The sequence below is a fragment of the Leptodactylus fuscus genome, chromosome 3 (genome assembly GCF_031893055.1).
Source record: "Leptodactylus fuscus isolate aLepFus1 chromosome 3, aLepFus1.hap2, whole genome shotgun sequence".
Taxonomy (NCBI): Eukaryota; Metazoa; Chordata; class Amphibia; order Anura; family Leptodactylidae; genus Leptodactylus; species Leptodactylus fuscus.
The window spans coordinates 62822127-62844276 of NC_134267.1; the positions used below are offsets into that span (position 1 = coordinate 62822127).

Below are 22150 nucleotides of genomic sequence, written 5' to 3' on the forward strand. Positions count from 1 at the left end.
AGTACTAAAGCACCATCTTTAAATCCCAATTTTCTAATGATGAGATGACTCTGCACATTCTATACAGCAAAGCTGGCATTCCCTTTGCAGTGAACAGGACATTTTTCCTTTATTATACTTACTATATGTAACCCCCACTGTTAACCTGCCAGACTACTTTATAGCAGGTTTACCAGGGAGGATGGAAACTGCAATCTTGGCTATAGGAACTGTCACAGCAATCCATATGTGAGTGAAATCTTGCCATAATCCTGCCATAACCAGTATATAAAGAAAGAGAACTTTATTTGCAAAATGTTCACTTTGAATAAACTAGCAGAGGGGATTAACATATAAAAGGCACGTGTGGAATAGCCTCTCTAAAGGCTATGCAAGTATATGTTTAGTTAAAAATGACTTTTCTCAATGATAGAGCCCCTTTAAGCCACAGATAACTCCCTTCAGGGGTGAAAAGATTAACCTGCTCTGACCAGAGCTAATATAACAGTGAGCTGAGCACTAAGAGCAGTTACTGCTGGACATCTGCATTATCCTACATGTGTGGAGAACTCCCAGAGCCAAGCTTTGCTATCACAGTGTTACTTATCACAACATATCACATTAAGGAGGACATTGCAACTGGTTAAAGGGGTTGTCCAATGAAAAGCATCCTATATATACCTCTAGTTTATGTGGATTTAAGACTTTTCCTAAATACATTGCTTTATCAAAACTGCTTTGTTTGGCCGCTATCTTAATTTATTCACTTCATTATTGACACTGCGTTTCTATGGCCACTGGGCTTATCTGCTCATTTCCCAAGTGACATAGCTGCCTGCTCTCAAGGGGGGAAGGAGGGGCTGACAAGCAACTGAGCTCCTCAGATAGGGGAGGGGGGAGGTGAAAGCTCCGGGATTACTGTGCTGTCTGTCTTCAGCTTTTCCACTTATCACCCGGTTTAATTGAATTTGGCTGATAAGGGCTGAGATAAGGAGTCAGTTACCTCTGTATGTAATGCAAGCTGACTCAAATCCAGTTCTGCTACATCAGTTTCCATATCCGCTTTATACTGTGGTAATGCATTTACAACCAATCCCTCATTACTGACTGCAAACATAGCAGATAGCAGAGCAAGTGAAACCCCGCCCACCAATGTGCCGAGAAATCCAGGAAGTGAAGAGAGCACACAGCCTTCAGGCTGCAGAACGAGAGTTATGAGAATACCCCTTTAAGACTGAATACTTGCTCCTAAGAGGACACTTTTTCCCTCTCTCCTGAACTCGGGTTTTTTTCTTTTCTCAGAAAATTTTTCCTGGCCAGTGAAGGGTGTAAGTGAAAAGTGTTAATTAGTTTATCTTGTGCTGCCATCCTGAGAGTTAGCAGAGCTCATAGCGTGAATGGTCGCCTGTGTGTGAGTTGAAGCCTCTAAACTTTGAATTTAGCAAATTGTTTCATGTATACCTAGTCTCCTATAGCTTAACATTGCCTTTATAGAGTTTAAGCATATACAAGTGCTAAATCTGCAACAAGACCATTTACTCACTGCTTACTGTATGCCAAACTTAAAGTCATCCCTCATAGGGCCTTGTTGTCTAGCATGGTAATATTGTCAGGCAAATAATACTGTGTACACCGTAAGTGCTGAATGCTTTCGTACATTGTTCATTGCAGTATTATATGCATATCACTCTTGGTTCCATTTATTAATACACATCTTAAGAATAGGTTAAATCTTCTAGGTGTGGTTTGTTTTTGACTTACTATGGTCATTCATAATAGTGAAACTACAGGTAGGCTATAGGGGTTCTCCCGAATCAACCCCTGGTGAAGGAGTCTGACCAACACCTTGTTGACAAGCCTGGTGAAGATTCGGGTGAAGGCACTGCATGATCAAGCTGGTGAAGAGGTCACAGCTATAACAAGTTCTGTAATCCTTATTGTCCCCCAGCGGACTCCCTCAGATGGGGTCTTACATATAATTCGGGTATTATGAATATTTCAATATTACAACATTTTTTAATATGGGTAATTGCATTTTTTTTTTAATGAAAAATGTTTGCAGATTCGAATAGCATGTAATTTTCTGATACATTTATTTCAGGAGAGAGTGAAAACATGGCTTTATTATTAATAAGCTTTCTCAAGCAAATGTCCATTGTTCCTTAGTAGAGATGAGCGAACACTGTTCGAAACGGCCATTTCGAACAGCACACACCCATAGGAATGAATGGAGCCAGCCGGCATGCAGACCTTGCCGGCGGCCGGCCGCTTAACCCCCTGTGTGCCGGCTACATCCATTCATTCCTATGGGTGCATGCTATTCGAAACGGCCATTTCGAACAGTGTTCACTCATCTCTATTCCTTAGGTCTCATGGTCATGGAGGAGACAACTGCAGGAACCTATGCAGTGGCGCTCAAATTACCACAGTACCACTTAGTTGGTTATTGACTTGGGCGATCTCTAGAAGCAATCATTCTTGAGATTACCAAGCTAATATAGGATTCATAGGTTCCTTTCTGTAAGATACTATCTAAGGTCTGGGCTCCATCTGCCAGAAAAAATGCAGCATTTTACAGTCACAACAAAGTGGATGGGGTTCTAAGGAATCCCATCTCCACTTTGCAGTAAAATACGTTCAGTGGACACAGTGTGGTTTCTAAACCGTTGCGGTTTTGGAAAGCGAGGCATGTAAATTATGCCTACAGAAATGCTAGCGGATTCCCTGTAGATATAATTGAACCAGAAACCGCGATTCATTACTATCGCAGTTTTTCCCGTAGTGCCTTTTTTTTGCGGCTTGCTACGTGAGGCCTTATCCTTAAGACGGTAGCTGTTCGACAGTGTGTCCTCATTAACCAGTCTTACTTAAATGACTCTTCATGCCATACCGCTTTTGTACCAGTAATCAGATTTTGGCATGGAAGCTCTCCAAGTATGTTTATGTAACTTGTTTTTAATTTTTTCTGTTTTAGCATGTCCCTTTTAAATCACAGTTGTGACCCAAACTGTGTGATCGTCTTTGAAGGAACACGCCTGCACCTACGCACCATCAAGGAAATACCAAAGGATGAAGAGGTACGATAATTAACTTGTCCTCCCTCCTGTCATAGACACCTGGAATGGCCGACTTCCACCCATTTACATTCCTATGTGCTGCCTCATCCCGCAGACTGGATAGACCATCAGTCACTGCTCATATCTCTCCTAGGAAAGTTAATGCATTAAACTGTCTTTACCTGCTGTTAGAATATCTGTGTCATCCCAAGTCCTAAATCACCTGAAGTCATGATAAATGTAGGCATACGCATTTTTTGGAATCCAGACTCGTCCATATTTCATTTTATTTTCAACATTTGTGAAAACACTTACTGTATAAAGCAGACGAGAGTATCCACTCATCATTCACCTCTACAGATGCTGCTTCTGCATAAATCTGCCAAATTATGGCAACGCAGGACCTTAGCAGTGCCTTAGAATTTCTGATCGTCTGTTTTTCTCTTTTGTGTTGTCATGTACTTGTGTTTTGGAGTAAAATAAGTGCCTCATAGTAGAGTAGTGAACAGTAGGCTGCTTTTGTATTATATTACTTATAAAAGGCGTCACAATGCAGATAACATGACGTCACCTATATTCTGTAGGTCGGTACAATTCCATGGACACTGAATTCATATAGTTTTATTTACATTCTAACCCCGTAAAGGGATTCTATCATTAGAATTCCGTTTTTAGCTAAACCCAGTTTGGAATAGCCTTAAGAAAGGCTATTCTTCCCCTACCTTTAGAAGTCTTCTACGCACTGCCATTCCTTAGATATCCCAGTTTTCGTCCATATGCTAATTAGCTTTCTCGTAGCACTGGGGGCATCTCCAGTGCAGCAAGAAAACTATCCAGCGCCGCCTTTTTCTGTTCACCGCCTACGCCTTTTCTTTCCTGTTCGGCCACAGGAAAATGGCTGACAGACATGCACAATCGGCCATTTTCCTTGTGGCCTCTCCCATTGTGCATGTCTGTCGGCTATTTTCCTGTGGCCTCTCCCATTCAGCTTTTTGAATATGATGTGGCACGTCAAGGAAGAAGAGGCAGAGAAGGGGCCACACGGTGGCTCAGTGGTTAGCATTGCAGCCTTGCAGCACTGGAGTCCTGGTGTTCAAATCCCGCCAAGGGCATAAAACCATCTGCAAGGAGTTTGTATGTTCTCCCCGTGTTTGCATGGACTTCCATCCCATATTCCAAAAAGACATACTGATAGGGAAAAATGTACATTGTGAGCTCTATGTGGGGCTCACAATCTACATTAAAAAAAAAAAAAAAAAATTTATAGGCAGCGTACTGACTGTCCGAAGGTCCTGAGGCAGAGAACAAGAAGGCAGCACTGAATAGTTTTCTCACAGCACTGGGGACACCCCCAGTGCCGTTTGAGCACTGGGGACCGCCCCCAGTGCTATGAGAAAATGAATTAGCATATAGACGAAAACCGGGATATCTAAAGAACTGCTGCACCGTGAAGACATCTAAAGGTAGGAGAAGAATTAGGTTTAGCTTAAAATGGGATTCTAATGATAGAATCCCTTTAAAAAATCCAAAAGTTTGAAAGTAAGCATAAGGAGTCTTTTTTTTAAAAAAAAAAAAAGTTAAATGTACTTTTTAGTTATACCACTTTGGGGAATGTCTATTGCTTTGATTTCTTTTTATTAAAATTTTTATGAGAGGTGAAAATGGATAGAAATGGTGGTTCAATCGTTTTAATTTTTTTGCTACTATGGTATGGTATATATAAATAAGTTTGTATTTCTTTCTTTTTACTGTATTTATTAGATGCCCTAGAGGTCTTGAACCCCGTCTGATCTCTAAGGCATTGTAAATTGTGATACAAGTTGCTTCAATAGGCTCCCAGCTGTCCGAGATCTCATTTTAGTTGCCGGTAATCTACAAGAAAATGACAGCACCCGTTTAACTCCACAAAGAAATGCAGGCACTGATTGCGGGCATTAGCTCCAGGTCTTTGCTTTAGCAGAGACCCCACCGATATGGCAGCTGATAGGCTCCATAATAGTATGGCTGATGTCAGGAAAGGTTAAAGGGAGTCTGTCACCAGACTTCTGCAAATCCACCCAGCCCCACAAATAAGTTAGGATCATCCGTTGCCTAGACCAATTAGCAGCTGCTGGTATGTGACTACAGATGTATGTGAGTGATGTCACCAGCAGTGGCGTAACTACCGTGGTAGCAGCAGTAGCAGCTGCCACAGGGCCCGGGCCATTAGGGGGCCCGGTGAAAGCCGCTACCGCTGCGGTTTTTTTTCAATAGGCAGTTACAGGCCCTATTCACTTGCCGATCCTGGCTGGGCACCGCGGGCCCCACAGGGGCTATCATTATACTCGGGGGTCTTTGCAGACCCCAGAGTATAATGACCGGCAGATTGGGAGAGGTAATAAACATAAAAAACTGTTACTTACCTCTCCGCGATCCTGCCAGGCCTCCGTCCTACTGTTGTCTGACGTCTCTGACGTCACATGAACCCGGCATGCTTCCCGGGTCATGTGACGTCCGACGTCATTAACGAAGGACGCGAGCGGTGGTCAGCACAGGAGGACAGCACAGCACAGGAGCCGGGGAACAGGTAAGAAGCAACAGTGGGGGTTTTTTTTAATGTTTTTATTCCCCGGGTCTCCGATTATTATACTCTGAAAAGACCCCAGAGTATGATAATTGTTTATGGGTGTCCACAGAGGGACACTATTGGGGTTAATACTGTGTGCAGGGGCCACTATTGGGGTTAATACTGTGTGCAGGGGCCACTATTGGGGTTAATACTGTGTGCAGGGGACACTATTGGGGTTAATACTGTGTGCAGGGGACACTATTGGGGTTAATAGTGTGTGCAGGGGATACTATTTGGGTTAATAGTGTGTGCAGGGGACACTATTGGGGTTAATACTGTGTGCAGGGGCAAGTAAGGGGCATAATAGAGTGCGGAGGAGGGGGTCGGTCGAGGTCTTCGGCGTCAGTTGGGATGGGGAGGGGGGGGCCCATGTCAAAAGTTCGCCACGGGGCCCCGCCATTCCTAGTTACGCCACTGGTCACCAGTCCCTCTCCAGTGACCCTTGAGGCCATGGATTGCTCTCAGCAGTCACACGAGGTACTGGATTTTCAGAAATGAGGCACTGGCATGAGACCATAGACACTGGTGGGGGACAATGGGGTGCTGTATACAGGCGAGTGGTTTTTTGTAATCTTACACTGTATGGCGATTAGGAGCTATTATATTATGTGGGGGCAGTGATGGAGGCTAATTTCTAGTGGGGGATATCAAAGTGTATGAAGAATTAGGGGAGAATATTAAAGTGGTCCACCCCCTAATCAACTGTACAGAGAAGCTTCCAGTACTCGTGTTGTACACAAAACAGGACCAAAAGCAGAAAACTTTGCCTGCTGTATAGCAGCCGTGTGCCTTTTGCTGCAGCTAAGCTCCCATTGACTTCAATAAGTGCTGAGATGTACGTGATGGAGCTTACTCCTTCCAGCTCTGTTTGTGTACAGGCCTTGTATAGGACTTTTTTCCATACAGTATGGGGATAATAGTGAAGGGGGAAATAGTGAAAGGATCACTGTATGGGATGGATCAGTGAAGTGGCCAATGTATATGGGATACGGTGAAGGGGCCACTGTATTGGCCATACAGTATCCCCATCACTGTTTCTCCTTATAGCAGTATTAGGACACTATTAATTTGTCCACGGTGCTGCTCTGCTCTTCTCCGCGTGCAATGTTGTGACTTCATGTGCACCCACAAAAGGAAAAAAGGGGGAGAGTAGATAGGTAAATACTGATACTCAGCTTGTGGCTTACAGAACCAGATGCACTTCTCCCTGTTTCTGTGATCGGGTTGTTAAAAATACAAACGGATCACAGAACCAGGGAGAAGTGCATCTGGTTCTGTAGGCCACATGCTGAGTATCAGTATTTGCCTGTCTGCTCTCCCACTTCTTCCTTTTGTGGACACACATGACGTCATAACAGTGCACCTGGAGAAGAGAGACAGAGCAGCATTCTGCATTCCCTTGGCTGCAATCCCTTACCAATCCCGGATTCTGCCCACAGACTCCTCTTCAGCCTTTTGTGGATCCTGCACTGTGTGTTGTGAAGACTTAATTTGTGATGCACAGGGGCCCCTGGAAACTGAAGAGGAAGAATGCAATGAGCAGGTAAATTAATAGGGGCCATTACCGGACTCCCACTACCTACTAAGAAAAGCAGCAGGGATTTGGTAGGGCTCCCTAAAGGCATATGGCCCACCAGGAGATTCGTCAGTCCTCTGGTGTGCCAGTCCAAGCCTGGACAGAACTGTCTGTTCTTTTCAGAATTAATAGCCGAAGTTTCAGATTAGAGTCAAAAGTATAAGACTTTTACAAAGATTGAGGTGGTTCAACCCAAAGAAGGGTAAATTCTGCAGGGATGTGCAGATAAAAAGTTTGATATGATTAATTCAAGACAAACTGCACCAGAGTACAGGTAGCTGAATACTGGAAAAAATGTAAAGCGGAAACCTGCAAAGAAAAAGAAAGTGATTTGACTTCTGGAAACGGCATGTGGTTAAGATGAAAAAGAAAATAAATCAAAGACAGCAGAATGGACAAACCAACCTGCATTGCAGATAGCTCCAGTATTCACATAATTGTAATTTTCTTTTGATAGAACATTATGTAACTTGTAAAGATTGAATTTCATTACTTTTCTTAAAGTGGCCTTCCAGTCAGGAGCTCAAAAATCTTATGTTAGTACCTACAGGGTGGATTAACTATCATCGATATTCCTTAGATCGTGCTGCTTGACTGCTTCTTAAGTCAGCACCATTGGAGCATTTCTAGATTTTAGTTACAGTAACATCCCCGCCCCTCATCATTTGCTTAGGCTGGTGCCATGTTGCTGCGCATGCGCATCCACTTTTCCATTTACAGTGGCACAGTCAAGTGGGATGTTACTGTCATTCATTATGGCCAATTGATGGTAGACTCTACAGCCATGCCCAAACTACCAGCCTTCGTGCAATGGGAAGTGTTTATGAAGTCTACCATTTTATTCATCAGTCTATCTGAAGTGTACTAGAGCAAGATGTGCCAAATTGCACAAAAGAACAATTTGCAAAAATTGCACAAAAGCACAATTTGCCACATGATATATTTTATTAATATAGCGCCAACATATATATATTCCACAGCCAGTGGTATAAATAATGCCATAATGGCTGCCACGGGGCCCACAAATTTTTTTTTTTTTTTTTTTAAATAGGCTGTTCCCTGCTGGAGTAACCCCAGCAAGCAAAGGGCCCTATTTATTTACTGATCCCTGTTCCTACTCACAGCGCTTACCCTTCTGCCCTCCAGGGGGCCCTTTCTGTCCCATATCACATTGCTGGGGGGAAGAAGAGGAAACAGAGGTGGCCGTGAGCAAGAGCCGGGATCAGTAAGTAGGGCCGCGGCAAGAGTATTTGCTGGAGAACAAATACTTCTATTATTATACTGGGGGGGGGGTGTTTCTTTGGATCCAAGAGTATAATAACTGGAGGCCCAAGGGAGGTGAGTTCACATAAAAAACAGTGTTGACCTCTCTGCTGTCTTCAGGCCTCTGTAGCGAGCCCACAAATGATGCGTTGAAAGTAATGCGATCTGAGAACCAAGTGGGAACAGTATCTAAGAAGTCAAATGAGTAGAATATCCTCAGACGGAGTTGGTGGAACATGTTTTGGAACTTTTTAACCAAAAAATCAAAATTACAAAAATCGTACAGTTTTGCACAAAAAGAGCATGTGCCAAAAATTGGGACTTTTTCATTCCACAAGACCAGTTGTTAATTCCCCAACTACTGTTGTTCAGAACAAAGGAGACCAAAGAAATCATTAAAGTGTTCTGAAAAGAATGAGCCCTCAGTGATTCCGCATATTTTCTCATTATAAGTAGATGTTTTTTTATTAGTATGACGTGTTTAAGTTGCTGTAAACACCAAAATAGTTCCAGAAATGTAACCACATCAAATAGGCCAAATCTTAACTACAATACAGCTCTGTGAGCAGCCGGCGTGCCTAGGTTTACTTACCATGTGGCCTTTGTTTGTTTTTTTTTTTGTTTTTTTAATTGATGTGTGATGGGAGACAAATGTTATTATTGTTTGTATAATAAAAAGGTAAGTAATTTTCCAATATACTTTCAGTATCAAAGCCTCATGGTTTTCTAGATCTTCTTGATGCATTGATTCATTCTGTTACCTCTAGTGGATACAATTCTGACCTTGGTCATGTGATTTACGGTCCATGGTCATGTGATGAGGACACAGGTGCACAGTTGATTACCAGGCAGATGTCTGATTACTGTGCTGTAACTATAAGGCCTAGTTCACACGGGCACGGAATAGCGTATTTTGGTCCTGATTTTGACACGGGAAGTCGCGGCTTCCCACTCTGGAGTAGGTCCAAAATGAATGGGCCCAGCCCGGAGGGTGCTGCCGCAAGGCAGACACTGTGGCTCAATGAGCTGTGGAATCCACCTTAAGAAAGGGAAGCTCGCTTCTTTTTTCCGTGAGCAGCAACATGCTGCTCACGGAAAAAAGATCGCTAGTGGTCTACATAGACCACCATTGTGAGGGAGCGGATTATAACGTGGATTCCGTGCCAAAGCCCCCTCTGTCCCCGTGTGAACGAGCCCTTACAAGACATGCACCTGTGTGTACATCACATGACCATGAACCGTAAATCACATGACCATGGTCAGAATTTTATCCACTAGAAGTAACAGAATGAATGAGCAAGCAGAGATCTAGAAAACCGTGCAGAATTGATACAGAAGTATATTGGAATATTGTACACCTTTTTATTATACAAACAATATAATTTGTCTCTTAGTATAGGTCTTAAAGTGGCCAGCCCCTTTAAGGTTGCCAGGCCAACATGGGAAGCTTTCACTAACCCTGCAGCTAATCAGAGCTTTGAGACACTGAATCAATCATAAGCTGAAGTGGGAAATTTGAAGCCTGTTCTGGACTCCCCATGTGCCAGCTATTAGTTTATAGACTGTAAGCTCTTGCGGGCAGGGCCCTCTAGCCCACTGTGCCAGTTGGTCACTGTTAGTATTGTATTTGTTTTGTTTATTTTGTGCACCATATATAAGCCCTCAAATGTACAGCACCATGGAATTAATGGTAATCTATAAATAAATAATAATTATTATAAGCCATGTCCTTGTATGCTGCACATATCTTTTGGTTTGCTGTAATTGTTGGTTTGCTGGTTTCCTGACCTTAGCTAGTTTACTGGATATCTGTTTGCTTATTAATTGGCCTTAATTGGCTATGACTATTAACTGCAGTTTGGAAACAATTCTTCCTTTGACTCTACTCTCCTGCTTTGACTTGCCTTGAGAGTTTTTTCCTGTAGCTTCTGGTTTGAATTTAGTTTGTAGTACGTCTGTTTCTTAACCTGAGTCCCAGATCTTGCCAGGTCCATCCTGCCTTGAGGCAGGCTCTGGTTAAGATGTTTGGTCCACCATAGACTCTCTCTCCCAGCTCAGTGTGAGGTTTAGATAGCTTGTTCAACTACTCTTTGTTATCTTCCGGTTTCTGTTTTTTTGGGGATTACTTTTTGAGGCAAGTTCATAACATCCTCAGCATGTCAAGTTATTATTATTATTATTATTATTATTATTATTATTATTATTATTATTTTTTAACCTTTGAGTGCATAGTCACATAATACATTCATACAAGCAGTAGGTACGGTATATAGCATTCTATAAAGGGGCTTCTTCTTACTAGACATTATTGAACACCATTAGTATCCATCATTAATCTGCCAGGTAATTGGACTTGAACTGAAAGAATGCCAAGGTTTATCAATCATGTTATTTGACAGACTGCCCGTATCACACAAGTTAATGGACCTCTCAGCTTATTCAGATGACTTTTATTAAATAGGACTAATCTGATATGTTTTTAGATGGATAGGGCTTGGTAGGGATGATGATGATGGATAATAAAACATACTGTACTTTTTAGGGAACACTCTTTTTTTTATCCAGCATCTTGGGATGCCTAACAAAGTTAGACACATGTGGCACATGTAAGTTTTACTGGTGCAAGACCTGTACAATCGAAATAGAATTTGCACAGGATTTTAGTTCACATCAAAATTTACGGCTGATTTGCTTCCCTTTGGCACCTATTTCCATAGATTCCTCATAAACTTGAGTCTATTGAGTAATCTATGAATACAGGCAAACACGGAACATGTCCTACTATTTGATGGCTTGTTTACACTGTTCGATAAAAACCAGGGATGGCCGATTGTTGACATTTGAGTGACTAGACCCTACTCATAGGCTTTTATTCACATGCTTTTGTCAGTTTTTCATCAGTGTTTCTAAGTCAAGAGCAGGGAAGTGCTAAAAAAACCCCACAAGTGCAAATCTCTCCTTCATACCTTACAGGTATAATGTGTAGTTGACAAATGCTGTTGTAGAGTAGACCAGACGAAGTCCAATGCTGAATCCTGTAGAGTTGTCATGGTATACATTTATATGCTGTTTTCAGGTATTTAAATATATACCCCTTATGGATAGCCCTAGCAAAGGGAAAAAGGAGATGTGAATTCAGGCTTATACAGTACATACATACATACATTAATATTGGTAATCCAAATCCAGGAGTGGAACTGTGAAAAGTATATACAACACAAACCCATGCAAATACTGATACAAAATACTGACCAAAATATCGTTTGCTGTTTACCTTCTACTTCATCTATGGATGTTTGAGATAATGGATATATAAACATTATGTAGGAAAAATATATGATAATATCTCTCTGAGATGATACATAGGTTCTTTGTGCATATTTGCCATTATCATATTATTATTCATGTAAAATATATTTGCTTTGTACAAATTTTAGTTTAGATTCCCTCTGTGAACTGACATAACAGTGTTTAGCAGCTTGCATATAGACATCAAAAGAAAAGCAAATGTGCGTGTTAACAGGCTAACAGTGGGAGGTTATACCGCCAAACATTGAGAAACACAAGAGCCGCTGTTTGTGATAGAACCGCTCTTCAAATAAAAAATTCCAGATGAGGCTTCGAGCTTGTGAAGAAGAAATAACCCGGGAATTATTAATTGTCCATTTTCGGCTGCTTCCCACAGGCAGATGTTTGCTGCAAAACTGTAAAATATAGATGTAGATGCAACTGGTTGTAATAATCTCTGTGCACCTAGAGCTACTACACCTATCATTACCAGCCGACAGGAACCTGTTCAATTGCAGAACACAGAAATGGCTGCTATCCCCAGGTAATGTCATGGCGTATGCTACCTCAGACCTGAGTGTTCAAGGGCGGTTAATTCTCTAGAATCTAAGCACAACAGCATTATATATTTCTCTCCGATAATACGGTTTTTGAAATCACACCACTTCCTCTGCAGATTTTTTTCTGCAATATGAGGATGAGATTAGCCAGAATCTGATCTACTTTGCAGGTACTGTTTTCGCAATGTGGGGCCCCAGCCTTACTCTCCCATTTATTTCAGTGGAAATCAGTAGTAGATTATTTCCTCTAGTGGATCCTTCAAAAAGAAGCATCATAACTAGAGATGAGCGAGTACTATTCGAAACTGTAGTTTCGAATTGCACGCTTCCATAGGAATGAATGGACGCAGCGGGCATGCAGGTGGGGCTGGCGTTCTGCCGCTTAACCCCCTGTGCGTCGGCCGCTGCAATTCATTCCTATGGGAGCGTGCTATTCGAAACTACCGTTTTGTATAGTATTCGCTCATCCCTAATCATAACTAGAGATGAGCAAAGAGTAAAATGTTCGAGATTCGATATTCGTTTCGAGTCGCCCCTCAATATTCGACTACTCGAATCGAATATCTAACCCTATTATACTCTATGGGGGGAAAATGTTTGTTTCAGGGGTAGGCAACATTTGATCAAATTATACTTACCAAGTCCACGAGTGAGGGTCGGGCTGGATCCTCCGAGAAGTCTTCTCCGTGCAGCGTCCCCGCGGCATCTTCCGGCTCTGAATTCACTCTGCCAGGCATCGGGCCTGGGCAGAGCCGACTGTATAGCATTCGGCCAATCAATGCTGGTTCTGCATCGAACTTTTCCATTCAAATAGCCAGTAGTACTCAATCGAGTACGAGTATTTTGAATACCGTAGTATTCGATCGAATACCTACTCGATGGAATACTACTCGCTCATCTCTAATCATAACACATCTTCCAGCAGATTCCACCTTAAAAAGCCAATTGGAATGAATGGCGAGTCTGGGTGGGGTGAGGGGTGGAGTTGCTAGTGGGTTTTGATATCAAAGGATTCTGAAAGTTGGAATCCTCCACCTGAAGCCAGGTCATGACTCTTTTTCTGACTAGTTGGGTGTGCATCACTGCTTCTACCGAGCTACCTTTCCCACAACATATACACATGACATTGGGGTTCCTGGCATACAGTCCTATGAAAAAGTTTGGGCACCCCTATTAATCTTAATCATTTTTAGTTCTAAATGTTTTGGTATTTGCAACAGCCATTTCAGTTTGATATATCTAATAACTGATGGACAGTAATATTTCAGGATTGAAATGAGGTTTATTGTACTAACAGAAAATGTGCAATATGCATTAAACCAAAATTTGACCGGTGCAAAAGTATGAGCACCTCAACAGAAAAGTGACATTAATATTTAGTAGATCCTCCTTTTGCAAAGATAACAGCCTCTAGTCGCTTCCTGTAGTTTTTAATCAGTTCCTGGATCCTGGATAAAGGTATTTTGGACAAACAATTCAAGTTCAGTTAAGTTAGATGGTCGCCGAGCATGGACAGCCCGCTTCAAATCATCCCACAGATGTTCAATGATATTCAGGTCTGGGGACTGGGATGGCCATTCCAGAACATTGTAATTGTTCCTCTGCATGAATGCCTGAGGATTTGGAGCGGTGTTTTGGATCATTGTCTTGCTGAAATATCCATCCCCGGCGTAACTTCAACTTCGTCACTGATTCTTGAACATTATTCTCAAGAATCTGCTGATACTGAGTGGAATCCATGCGACTCTCAACTTTAACAAGATTCCCGATGCCGGCATTGGCCACACAGCCCCAAAGCATGATGGAACCTCCACCAAATTTTACAGTGGGTAGCAAGTGTTTTTCTTGGAATGCTGTTTCTTTTTGGATGCCATGCATAACACCTTTTTTTATAACCAAACAACTCAATTTTTGTTTCCAAAATGAAGCTGCCTTGTCCAAATGTGCTTTTTCATACCTCAGGCAACTCTATTTGTGGCGTACGTGCAGAAACGGCTTCTTTCTCATCACTCTCCCATACAGCTTCTATTTGTGCAAAGTGCGCTGTATTGTTGACCGATGCACAGTGACACCATCTGCAGCAAGATGATGCTGCAGCTCTTTGGAGGTGTCTGTGGATTGTCCTTGACTGTTCTCACCATTCTTCTTCTCTGCCTTTCTGATATTTTTCTTGGCCTGCCACTTCTGGGCTTAACAGGAACTGTCCCTGTGGTCTTCCATTTCCTTACTATGTTCCTCACAGTGGAAACTGACAGGTTAAATCTCTGAGACAACGTTTTGTATCCTTCCCCTGAACAACTATGTTGAACAATCTTTGTTTTCAGATCATTTGAGAGCGGGCTGTCCATGCTCGGCGACCATCAAACTTAACTGAACTTGAATTGTTTTGTAGAAAGAAATGGTCCAAAATACCTTCATCCAGGATCCAGGAACTGATTAAAAGCTACAGGAAGCGACTAGAGGCTGTTATCTTTGCAAAAGGAGGATGTACTAAATATTAATGTCACTTTTCTGTTGAGGTGCCCATATTTTTGCACCGGTCAAATTTTGGTTTAATGCATATTGCGCATTTTCTGTTAGTACAATAAACCTCATTTCAATCCTGAAATATTACTGTGTCCATCAGTTATTAGATATATCAAACTGAAATGGCTGTTGCAAACACCAAAATATATAGAACTAAAAATGATTAAGATTAATAGGGGTGCCCAAACTTTTTCATAGGACTGTATTACATATTGTTGTGATGAGTAGTTTCTGAACAATGAGTTAAAAATGAACTGATGGTCAAAGTGAAGTAACTCATTTAGTTCACATCCCTGGCAAAGATTGGTTCAATAGGAAGTAAAGTAAGTGTGAGGAGATACAGTGAGTGCAGCACAGCAGCAGCCTCACTCATTGGCAAACCACTTGCTTTTTTGTTTCTAATGCAGGAAAAGCAAAGTACAAAAACTCTTATATCAGAGAGAGTCTGCCTGACTTCATTAAAGTCACATGTTTGTCAGAAAATCTGGAGATAAGGAGATGGTTATACGTGTGGCAAACTCTCTGAAGCCATTCTATTAGGAGTAGAGATAGTCTAGAGTCTCGGTATTCCATTGTCCAGCCTAGGCTTAGTTGCCTCTTAGCCGGGGTCCTGACTGAATCAATGGAACTCTGACTAGATGTCATGGATGTGAGGTTTGGAGGAGACCAGTGGGCATATTAAAGTGGTTGATATTGACACCACACACTATTATTGAAAGGTCTATCCACCCACACATTTCTTTGATTTTAGGACCAATTTAAACTTTGAATAATGTGTTTTAAGGGATCCAATAAAAGTTAAATTTTAGTTACTCCTTCAGTGAACTATTTTCTATAGCGTGACAACCCCTCAGTGAATCAAAAGTCCATTCAGTTCAATTAGTTTCCTTGATACACATGACACATTCCTTATCAGCCTCTTGAGGACACAGAGCTGAGTGCTGAATGGCATGCTTTAGGCCAGGGATTCTTAACACGTCTTCTGTCTGGCCCCTGCCTTTTGTGCGGACCCCTGCCTTCTGTCCAGACCCCTGCCTTCTGTCCGGACCCCTGCTTTATGTCCGGACCCCTGCCTTATGTCCGGACCCCTGCCTTCTGTCCGGACTCCTGCCTTCTGTCCATTTCAAAATAAGCTTGGAGAAACCTTCTTCTTCTGCCAATTGTTCCATAAATTCCAATGACTTGCTATAATGGCAGCAGGACTCGATAAATAACAATTGCTGATTCCTGCTGCAGCCACTACAACGTGGAAGACAATGGTCAGTAGATGAGTATTTCTCCTGACTGCTGGTAGTGAGGGCACTCAAGCATTATACTGTGTGGAGTACTGTAATGGAGAATTAGAATTGCCCCCTCACAGTATAATGTTCCTTAGTGCCCCACACAGTATAAAGCTACTGAGTGCCCTCACACACAATATATCATGTTAATGCAACCACACAGTATAATAACATATTATAACCTCATCACACAGTATAATAACATATTATAACCTCATCACATAGTATAATGCTACATTATTGCCTCGCCATGGAGTGTGATGCCATGTTAGTGTCTCCCCACATAGTATAGTGCTACATTATCGCCTCGCCACAGAGTGTGCTGCCATGTTAGTGTCTCACCACATAGTATAATGCCACATCAGTGCCCCTCACACAGTATAAAGTCATATTAGTGCCTTCCCACACATACTATAATGCCACATTAGTAACATTGATCTCTCTACTCCTGTTACCACCAGGGAAGGTTAAATTATTGGGAAATATATATTTTTTGTCTAAACCTGGAGTGCATCGGACATATTTTATCATCCGAAAAATATAGTAAATACTGGACGTGTACAGCTACTCAACTCAGACCTTCATCTGATGGCAGACCCTAGCCAGTGAACCTTGAGCCCTTCCCCCCACTATAGGCTATACTGTAGAGCTGTACTCCACCTGGTATTTTCTTGTTCTCATTAAAATTTCATGGTTTACTATACTGTCCGTCGCAAAATTGCTAGACAATAATTCTAGGTTATAAGGTTGACAATGAAAATGTTATTCACTTTACAGAGTTCAATATGGCGCTGCAAGCTTGGGGTATTAGTAATTGCCCTTATAAAACATTAATAATAACCAGACCTATTAAATCTGTCTGACCATTTTAAGAGAACCATAACTCATCCAAGGAGCTAGTACTGACTCAGATTTATGTTCTCAGCAGCGTTCCAGAGCCAATGAAATAATGAACTAAGTGGACGAATCTTTTGAACTCCTCTTTTAAGTGAACTAGATCATAAGGAACTAATATCCAAAATTAACTAGATTTCCCATCACTATCACTTTGCATTTAAAAATATCTTGAAAATATATAATAATGGCCTGATTGATAAAATTGAAAATTGCATGTTACTTGTTTTATAAACTACGCAATTCATGGTGAATGATCTGGGATTTTTTTGGCACTGTCTGAGTAGAGGATGACAAATTTGTATTCTGTTCTCTCTAGCTCACTATAAGTTACATTGATGTGAAGATGCCGTCACCCATGCGTCAGATGCAGTGTCAGCACCAATACTGCTTTACCTGTGACTGCCATCGCTGCAGGTCAAAAGATAAGGTATGGTAGAACTTGCATTGTCTTCATTGTGAAACAGTGTGTTTAAAAGGAATTTTCCACCATAACAAGAAAAGGAATTATATGACACATTATTGGCGCAAACCTTCTTTGAATATCCGCACCCACACATCTATCAAGTAGAAAGGTTTTAGTCCAAACTAAATGTGCCAGAGTTGAGCGACATTGACCAAGGATGACCCACATTCCGCCAAAGACTCTCCATCAGTGTTTAGTCTTAACTACAATAGTATACAGTATCTGGGCCATTGTTTAGGCCACTTATAAGAAAGTAAATGCAACTTAAGAAAGGTGGGTGAAAATAGTGAAGAATTCGGCTCAAATCAATGTCTGCTATTATTCTGAGACAACGCTAACATACAAAGCCATCCACAACCTGGCACCTCCATATATCTCTGACCTAATCTCCCGCTACCTGCCCACACGTAACCTCAGATCCTCCAATGACCTCCTACTCCGCTCTGCTCTCATCCACTCCTCACACAACCGTCTCCAAGATTTCTCTCGTGCATCCCCCATACTCTGGAACTCCTTACCACGACACATAAGACTGACCCCCACAATCACAAGCTTCAAGAAGGCCCTGAAGACTCACCTATTCAGGAAGGCCTACAACCTCCAATAACACTATCACCACACTGCCATCTGTACAGTCTCCCACTCTCCTTCTGTCTCTCCCCCTTCCCCCATAGATTGTAAGCCCTCGCAGGCAGGGCCCTCTACCCCACCGTACCAGTCGGTCACTGTTAGCGTCAGTTCACATGTGAACCGTCCGCGCGGGTTTTGACACAGAGAGAGACGCGGCGAGCCGCGTCTCTCTCTAGTCAAAACCCGCCTGCTGCGACCATCGCGGTCGCGGCTTTCCCCTCCTATGTCGGCTCAAATGAATGAGCCGATATAGGAGGGTGCTGCCGCTAGGCGGAAGCCGCGGTCCAGCGCGCCGCGGCTTCCGCCTGAAGATAGGACATGTCACTTCTTTTCTCCGCTAGCAGCAGCCCGCCGCTAGCGGAAAAAAGAAGCCCGGCGGTCTGCATAGACCACCATTGTAAAGGGGCGGATTTTGAAGCGAAATCCGCTGTCAAAATCCGCCCCTTTGCCCACGTGTGAACGAGCCCTTAGTATTATATCTACCTGTATATTCTGTGTACTGTATGTAACAACCAAATGTAAAGCACCATGGAATTAATGGTGCTATATAAATAAATAAATAAATAAATAATAATAATAATAATAATAATAATAGAAAAGTATATTTATTAAGAGCCATGTTTCCTTTGCATTTGGATCAAGTCACTGCAACTTTGACTTGCATAAGCTATGTCAGTCTTAGTAAATGTAAACTAATGTGTCATTTAATAAAGTAATGGCACATTGGAAAATACATATCTCGGTAATTAATTCTGATATTGATTCTAATGAAACATTGTGTTTTGTTTTAAAACAAATTGACATTTCCCTTCTCTTAGGGGATAAAAAAAAAACTGTGAGAATCCAGCAAGTAATTACAATGTCACATTGGAGGCAATAACATCATAATCATAGATGCAAAGAAGAAAATCCATTAATTATACAGCTGCTGCTTCCTCCCTATTAAGCTGATTTCTTCCTCGCCTCAAAAACTCCATGCATTATATATTAAAGATTTATATATTCTGTGGAACATTACCATTTACTGCATAATACAGCATTTATTACAAAACTACAATTTAGACGTATGTTCAATTTCTTATTTTGTAATATGTCTTATTAGATAAAAAATGTGAATATGCAAATACAGCGGTCCCTCAAGTTCCAATATTAATTGGTTCTGGGACAACCATTGTAAGTTGAAACCATAGTATGTTGAGACTACAACAATCACCTGACAAATGGGACATCACTGTAGATGTCAGCTGGGACTTTCAGGCAGCTTCTGACGTTGGAAACGGGGGAAACTAAGAGAATTGAGTTTTTTTTGTTTTTTTTTTATTGTAGTGCCCCTTTGCAGCACATAAAAAAATAACAATCATAGATAATCCCTTTAAAGAGAAATCCTCATATAAGTAATATAGGTATAGCTGCTGGAAGCTGTAAATCACTTCCTTTGTTGTGAAAACTGCTTTTTTCAGGGTCAGGAAAAGTATGTTCCAAAGGAGCAGCTCACCCAGGGACAGCTAAAGAGAAGTACAGAACATGTAATACTGCACGATCGTACCCTAGAAATATCATAGAGGTTTGACCAGTGAAATGTCCACGCGGATCCGTTATTTCCAGCCAAAGCATTGTATGTTGAGTCTGGTTTCAAGTTTCAGTAATCCAGAAAAGACCATTGTGAGATGAATATATTGTGTCATGACCCATTTTAACTTAGGGGACCGCTATAATAATGTAAAGTGTAAAAGTGGTTGTCAGTAATAACAAGTTATCCCTTATTCATAGTATAAGGTATAACTACTAGATCAGTGGGGTCCAACTGATATTCACAAATTTAGCCAAGACTTTTCCTTCCATACAGAATGTACAGAATTTTTCATTTTCATCTCTTTCATTTGTTCATTTGTTCTGAGTATTTGATTATATATATTATTACATTATAGGACTGTTGTTCCAGAGGTTGTGCAAAATTTTTCAAAAAGGAACACATTTAATACACTTGCACAATCCATTCTACCAAGTACATTCCCAATGTAGATTGCTTTCTTGCATTACATTCTTTTAAAGGGGCTCTATCAATGGGAAAAGTCATTTTTAGATGAGCGCATCCTTGCATAGCCTTTAGAAAGGCTATTCCACACCTTCCTTTTGTATGTAAATTGCCTCAGTAGATTTTGAATAAGTCCGTTTTTATCCACATGCTAATGAGATTCCACCGTGCACCGGAAGTGTCTGTGATCACTGTCTGCTCTATGTGTATGTACAGCAGTGGCTGCTGTGCTGATGACTCATCTCTGCTGTACATACACATAGAGCAGACTGTGATCACAGACACTTCCGGTGCACGGTGGAAGCTCATTAACATACGAATAAAATGTACTTATTCAAGCACTACTGAGGCAATTTGCATACAAAAGGTATGTGTGGAAAAGCCTTTCTAAAAGCTATGCAAGGATGTGCTTGTCTAAAAATGATTTTTCCCAATGATAGAGCCCCTTTAATGACTATATGTTATTGAGCTATCACAGTACGAAACTTTTTAAAAATAAATTTCGTTATAAATTACACTTAAACACTCCTTTTAGACCCCACCTCTTTTTATCAGTCGAAAAGCAACCTGGAGAACACAATCATGTATAAATGGTACACCACCTCAAAGCACAAAATAAGGCAAAACTTATGTGCAAACATCTCTTGTTTAGCTGCACCCGTTATTTCTATAGGACCAACAAACACAACTAAGAATACCATGTAATGGACATCACTCAACATACTGAGACCCTATGACTAGAGATGAGCGAACACTAAAATGTTCGAGGTTCGAAATTCGATTCGAACAGCCGCTCAATGTTCGTGTGTTCGAACGGGTTTCGAACCCCATTATAGTCTATGGGGAACAGATACTCGTTAAGGGGGAAACCCAAATCCGTGTCTGGAGGGTCACCAAGTCCACTATGACACCCCAGGAAATGATGCCAACACCTCTGGAATGACACTGGGACAGCAGGGGAAGCATGTCTGGGGGCATCTAACACACCAAAGACCCTCTATTACCCCAACATCACTGCCTAACAACTACACACTTTCCACATTCAAAAAAACCTCTATCAAAGTGGGAAAATACCTGGAAACCGTCTTTACTCCCCAAATGGATGGACACAAACCCCAATTTAAGCTCAACAAACAGTAACAACCACCCCTTTAAATCACGTTCCCCATGACAACCACAAATGGAATAGGCAATGGGAATTCCAAAAGCCCTCACCCTTAACTGTCATTTTGAGTGTGTGTGTGTGTGTGTGATGTGGTAAGACCTTCCAAAATTCACTTTTCTAGCCCTTAACATGAGCCCTTCCAAACAAAGTTACATGACCTTAAGCTGAGCTGCCAGCAGAGATTGAGGCCCTTGGCATGAGTAGAGCCTTGCACCAGCAGTGTTTTTGGCACTTAGGGTGAGTTGAGCCTTGTACCAGCGTGTGTCCCTTAACATCAGGCGGGCCCTAAGTTCTGCGCTTTGCACAAAAGTTCCACATTAACTAGGCTGAATGGTACAAAGATTAGTAGGCCCGAGAACCAGGAACAGGTCTTGCAATGGCTGTCGGATAACGCTTAAAGCACATTGTCCACCAGCCAGTCAGCCTCTACCTCCTCTTACCCAACAGTCTTGTCCTCCTTCCACCCAAAATTCCCAATCTTCCCAGAACAATAACCCCAACTGTCCCTGCTCCCCAGAGCTGTTCTCCCTTCCTTTGACTGTACCGCAACCTGCCCCTCCATTTCGCGATTCCACGGACCTAACAGACGAGTATCTGTGTCCAGATGCTCAAACACTAGAGTCTCCTCCATTCCATCTCCGGTCGATTTGGTGGCGGATGACCAGCAACCCACCCTCATCGACGACGATGAGACGCAGTTGCTGTCAGGGCAGCCAGTTGACATGCGCATTGTGCAGGAGGAGGAGGCGAGACAGGAGTTGGAAGAGGAGGTGGTGGACGACGAGGACACCGACCCCACCTGGACAAGGCAGATGTCAAGCTGG

The 22150-nt window shown here is 42.0% G+C and overlaps 1 protein-coding gene across 1 annotated transcript in view; it reads left to right on the top strand.

Annotated features, from left to right (window-relative positions):
- Positions 1-22150, top strand: part of SMYD3 (SET and MYND domain containing 3) — a 476506-nt gene that overhangs the window by 311354 nt on the left and 143002 nt on the right. The window contains exons 8-9 of the mRNA XM_075267716.1: positions 2954-3056; positions 17350-17460. Of these exons, the coding sequence (XP_075123817.1) occupies positions 2954-3056; positions 17350-17460 (214 nt within the window). The remainder of the gene's footprint in view (positions 1-2953; positions 3057-17349; positions 17461-22150) is intronic.